The sequence below is a fragment of the Mauremys mutica genome, chromosome 8 (assembly GCF_020497125.1).
Source record: "Mauremys mutica isolate MM-2020 ecotype Southern chromosome 8, ASM2049712v1, whole genome shotgun sequence".
In the NCBI taxonomy this organism is placed as follows: Eukaryota; Metazoa; Chordata; order Testudines; family Geoemydidae; genus Mauremys; species Mauremys mutica.
This window is the reverse complement of record NC_059079.1, coordinates 60,723,433-60,729,279: the sequence shown is the minus strand read 5'-3', so window position 1 is coordinate 60,729,279 and position 5,847 is coordinate 60,723,433. Positions and strand designations below refer to the sequence as shown.

The window sequence follows — 5,847 nt, the reverse complement described above, 5'->3', positions numbered from 1 at the left end:
CTGCGAGCAGGAAGGAGAGAAAGGCACAGGGCAAAAACAACAAAACAGGTGGAGGGGGTGGGGAAAGAAGGAAACACGTTTGAACTTGGAAGTTAAGTGGGAAGAAAGAAAAGAGTTTGTTTAATGAAGCAGCTTCTCTTCTTACTCTCTGGGCAAAAAATGTGTAGGTTTCTCTCTCTGGCTTGTTATCCCCCCACTGCTCTCACGTATGTGCTAACTCGTTAGTTTTCCTGTGTCTTCCACTCACAAGGCAAGAGACATTGCTTTAAAGTTTCCCTCCTGAAACTAGATGGACTCTGCCCAGTGTAATGAAAGGGAAGGGCCCGGGAAAGGCACCTTGGGGCTCCTGGTTATGAGAAGCACCATCTCTCTGCTGCGTGGTTCTGCGCTTACCTGACTGTGCCGGGACTCGCCGTACTTGCCGTTGAGGTTGGTCCGGTGGCAGTTCTTATACCACCAGGCCCCTTTGTATGACATGGCGCAGTTTGTAACAGCAACGTCGTTGTCTCTGTCGTTGGTGGAGAACGGACGTCCCTGGTGATAGGTGAGTGAATCTCCTGTATAAAGGGAGACGCTGTGAGGAGAGGCTCAGGGGTGCGCCTGCGGTGTATAAGCACGACCATGTCAGGCCTGGCTAGTCTCTCTACAATGAGTAAATTATGATGTAATAACATTGTTCATTCTGCTAATCTATAGCTTTCCAGCTCAAAGAGTTGAAGACTGGCAGAATGCGACAGGAATGATTAGTTTGAGTTCCTAACCTCCTGACCTCTTGGGTCCTAGATCTTTCTGCTGATACTCTGGTGTAAAGATGGGCCTGAACAAAATCTAGATCCTTGGAGCTGAACCCTTTTGGGCTTTGGAGATGGTAAAACCTGCAGCCAGGTCCAGTTCTGAATTTCATGGCTAAAGCAAATTCCTGGATCCAAACACCCCAGAACTGGAAATCTAGATGTAGGTGTGAGGCGAGGACCCATCACTGCTCTAATGAAGGGTTTCTGTTTACACCCATTGGCCAAAGAGATTGTTTTCTCCTTCTAAACATTGGTCCCTTCAGACTGGCTCAAAAAAGAAAGGGTAATGAATATGGTAATTAGAGGTAAGCCTGAGTTTGCAAAGTTTGGGGCTTTTCAAATCTGGGGAAGTGGTTTGGCTCATTGTAGGCAGGTGTTGGCTGCAGAGTTTGGATCATGATGTGAACTTTCCTACAGTTGGGAGATTTTCCAATATAGGGTTTTTGGGTTGGGCCCATCTTCTGCTTCACTTTTGTCATGCTTCTATGCTTCCAAAGTAACCCTAAATGCATGATGGGCAATAAGAAGTGAATAAACGCTTTGTAATGCCCCAAGAGAATACCAGAGAGACCAGAAAATATTAATTATGCACAGTCCTGAAAAAAGAACACAGAGATGTGCATGTGCGTACACACACAGAGTACACATGTGGGAAAACCCAAGGGAAATGTACTGGCTGGGAAACCTTTACTTCTTTCAAGGGGCAAAAAGGGTGGTTCCCCTCTGTCATTATTAACTCTGCAGAAAAGGGTTTGAAGCACAAAGCGTTTTGTTGCATTATAATTCAGCCAGTTTGGGGATAGGGGAGGAGTGTCAGACTCCTAGGCCACGTTTACACTTACCTGCTGGGTCGACGCGGCGAGTTCGACTGCTCGGAGTTCAAACTATCGCGTCTGATCTAGACGCGATAGTTCGAACCCCGGAAGCGCTAGTTCGAACTCCGGTACTCCACCGCGGCAGGAGGAGTTGCCGGAGTCGACCTTGGAGCCGCGGAGTTCGCTTCCGCGGCGTCTGGACGGGTAAGTAAGTCGAACTAGGGTAGTTCGAATTCAGCTACGTTATTCACGTAGCTGAATTCGCGTACCCTAGTTCGACCCCCGACCTTAGTGTAGACCAGGGCAAAGATATGATACAAACATAGGCCAGGATCCTCAGAGGTATTGAAGTGCCTAACTCCCCTTGATTTCAATGGGAATTAGGTGCCTCAATACCTTTGAGGGTCTGGGCCATAGGAACTGCTATGCTGTATCAAACTAACAGTTCATCTAGTCCACTGTCTTTCCTCTCCCAGTACTAGATGTCTTACAGGCATGGACAATTCTACATCTTACATATGGTGGATGGTTTCTTGCTGCCCCAGGCAGAGAGTGGTTGCCTTGTACCTGGAGTCTGGGCATTTATGGTCATTAGACATTTTTATCCAAGCTAGAATAGCTGTATCCTGACTCCCCGCCTCCATCTTGAACCTGGGGCCACTGGGTTTCCACTCATCTAACACGTTCCTGCTCGCACCCAGCAGTTTGCTACTCACTGACTGAGTGGAGAAAGCATTAAACCTGAAGCGACATCAGGGAGCCCTGATTGGAGGAACACCTGGAAGCTCTGATTGGTCAAGGCATCATATTTAACCCAAAGAGAGGCACAGGAAACGGTTTGCACAAGTAGGCCCTAGGTGGCTGCTGCTTGGACATCTCGCCTAGTGCTTCAGCTGCTGATCTGCTTGCTTCCTGAGTCGTGCCTGACCCTGTCTGGATTGGTGTGTCTGGCTCCTGCCTGATACCCGGTAACCCAAACATGACCTTCTGCTAACCACTAGACCTGGCTGCCTCTGTCTGTCCCTGACAAGCTGCGGCTAATCTTGTTATTCATTGAAATATCTAGTCTTAGTTGTGGAAGTGAGTTCTCCCCCACCACACCCCTGAAGGTATCTCAATGTTAGAACATCGTCCTGCCAACATTGTGGTGGGTGAAGCTTAGCAGTTCTGTCTCACCCAAGAACAGTGGCTGGGCTAACGTTCTAGCAAAGTATATAATGGCACTATATGGATGGCATCAGCTTTTCAGTTCCTATGGAAGCATGGCATTAACAGGCTGATCTGCTGTTTTTGTTGTACGAGGCACTAGCTCTCATTATTGATCCAATTAGCTGAACAGCAATGGGTGTTGTATAGTACTGCCCATGGAAAATTCTATGTGCTGATTAAACATGTGCTTCCTGGTGATTACCATAGTGGTTTATCTGATTACTCACAAGGCAGCAGAGACAACTAAGGGCCTCTATTTGGATAGGCCAGAGTGGTAGTAGCATCCAGGAAAGGAATTAATCTTTTGAGTGGTGGGATTTCCTTACACTGCTCAAGCTTATGCACTGCAGGCGTTTCGGACCCACCAGTCCAGAAAGCTTCCTGCTGCACGTAGGTGCTTGTTAGTGATAGTGTGTACCGGAAGTGCCATTGTAGTCTCCTATCCGGAGCTTGTACAGACTCCTGGCATCACCAACGGAGAACTTGTCGTAATAGGCGTAAGTTGCCTCTTGGCCATCTCGCATGTCTATTCGTAGCTCATAGCGTCCCTGCGATGTGATCTTCTGAATGTTATCCAGCCCTGCAGAGAAAAGTAGAGGGTTCAGGTGAGATCTGGTACCTGTTGGCAATTCTGGGAAGAAAATGGAAGGAGATTCTGGGCTCAGTGAAAATGTATGGCAAGCAAATGCAGAGGAGGAGAACCCAGAAATCACCAGTGCTTTGAAGAAAAGCCACACTGCCTCAGTTCGTGTCTCTGCCCTTAGTGACTGAATGTGGACTTTACACTTATGTACAGAACAAGACACTGGACCCAGATTTCTAGCATCAGTAAGTCTGGAGTGTTTGGCTCTGCAGTTTTGGGGTTTGACTCATTGTAATAGGAATCGTTTGCAAAATCCGAATCTGGCTTCTGATGCCAAACACCTTACATTTGAAGGGTGTTTGCACCTTGGGCCCACCTCCAGTGTGTACACGCATAGTCCTGTCCCTGTGTGACAGCATTCCGGTCTGAAGCAATGCTAAATCATCAATATCTGTTTTTTACATTTCCTCAGGTGAATATTCTCACTCATTAAGATCAGGGATGAGAAATGCCAGTTACAGCCATCCACTGACGATATTAATTGTACATGCTCCACTCACGCAGAGCTTTGCCAGTGCCTCGCCCACTCATTCCTCAGTTTCCACCATTCTAGGCCTGGGCTTCTTCTGAGAAGAAATTACCAATCATGTTAAATTGCAGAGTGTATTTATAATGCAGACAAAAACCTTCCAGGGAATTGGACAGAACGGCCATGCTCCATTCCTTTTGTGATCTAAGGAGATTTGAAATCAGGTCTCCATGGGCGCAAGGCCAGTGAAAAAGCCTACTGTGCCACCTAACAAATCAGGAACTGCTGCACCTTTGTGATCTCCTTTTATGTCACATTTTCTCCGCATGACACGTTGCTAATGATATGAGTGCAGACAGAACAAAGGAGGAAATACCATGGTGAAGAAAAGCAGATCAATAGGGGAGAGATGGACAGATAACCTCTCTAATGATACGCAGACACAGAGAGATGGAAATTAAGCTTGCAGAGATAAGTGTCCGATTGAAAGATGCAAAGTGTCCACTGATCACAGCCAGGCTGATTGTCAGTGACAGACAAAGAGGTGAGGGCATTACCCAGCCAAAACTCATCCTCTAGGTTTCCAAAGCCAACGCGGTAATCCATCCACTTTCGAAAGAAATCTGTCAGCCCATTCTGCCGTCTCTGGAACACCTACAAAGGGAGAAGGAATGAAAGCCACATGGAAGAACCTTTGCTCTATGCAGAAACAATGATAGATCATAGCCAAATGGGCTTTGTTATATGTGAAATTAAAAGATAGTACTTTTGCCTTTCTATACCGCCCTTCAAGTGAGGAGCTCAGAGCTTGAGAGGTTAATGTATTAATTCCCACTACAGGCCTGGAAGTTAGACATGTATGGCAACAGTCAATTTACAGATGGATAAACTGAAGTTAAGTGATGTCCACAGCAAATCAGTTGGAGAGCTGGGAACAGAATCTAGAAATCCTAATGTCAAGTTCCCCGCTCTAACCAATGGACAACACTGCCCACTTTTCAGCATGTGATTTTCTTTTTAACTAGTTATTTCTGTAAGCCCTTCAGCATGAAATCAGCTGTGAGGCTTTGAAGCAGAGTAAAAAAGCAGGTAAAAGCTTTGGCGAAAGAATCCACATCAGCAGTGTTAGGAATTTATACTTTGATTGAGGAGGCCCTTTTCTGACTGCACATATGCTAACACGTGTAGCTAATAATGTGTGAGAGAAAGCGTGACAACACAATCCAGTTGGAACAGCAGAGTATTCTCTGGTTCTGGTGCCGGTCCACCTGAGTCAGGCTGTATTTATGCGATTCAGCTAAATAGCATTTGCCTCTAAAAGCACTGTACAAAGTCACTCTAGCTGATGGCTGACACCACCATATGGTGAGCCCTGTGAGTGCAAATCATTTACTTTGAAAGCTAGTATCCATTTAATTTCATGTAGAGGACAATAGATCAGTTTCAGCTTCAGGCTATGCTTTACTTCCAAAAGGAGCTGCAAACATTTCAAATCACTCAAAGGGAATTTCTCCAAGTGCAGCTCCTATTAACAGTTCAGGACTCATTCCTTAAGACGTGGAAAATGAAGTAGACTGTATTAAGCCTCTTTTGGTGCATTGCTTTGCTGTCTTTCATAGCTGTGTGGCCAGAGCTGTGCTTTACTTTCATTTGTTATGGGCATACAGTGTTTCTCTGTTGTGGCTTATAGCCCCACATCCAAAAGTTGTGGTCTCATCTGAACTCCAAAACTAAGCAGCATCAGGCTTGGTTTGTTCTTGGATGGGAGAGTTGAAGGATAAACCCCATTGCTGCAGGCAGTAGTGCTGCTTATTCAGGAAACATCACTGTTTCCATTGCACCAGTGCCCTAGCATAGAGTTGGAGCCACCATGCTGCTGGGGAAGCTATTGGAGGAGTAATGACATGAAGGTCCTAT

At 46.2% G+C, this 5,847-nt stretch overlaps 1 protein-coding gene across 3 annotated transcripts in view; it reads right to left on the bottom strand.

Moving 5' to 3' along the window:
* TNR (tenascin R) overlaps positions 1 to 5,847 on the bottom strand; it is a 355,079-nt gene that overhangs the window by 4,020 nt on the left and 345,212 nt on the right. For all 3 annotated transcript variants that reach the window (XM_045027168.1, XM_045027167.1, XM_045027169.1), the window contains 3 exons: positions 4,488 to 4,584; positions 3,237 to 3,398; positions 394 to 557 (listed from right to left, as the gene is read on the bottom strand). In XM_045027168.1, the coding sequence (XP_044883103.1) occupies positions 394 to 557; positions 3,237 to 3,398; positions 4,488 to 4,584 (423 nt within the window). The remainder of the gene's footprint in view (positions 1 to 393; positions 558 to 3,236; positions 3,399 to 4,487; positions 4,585 to 5,847) is intronic.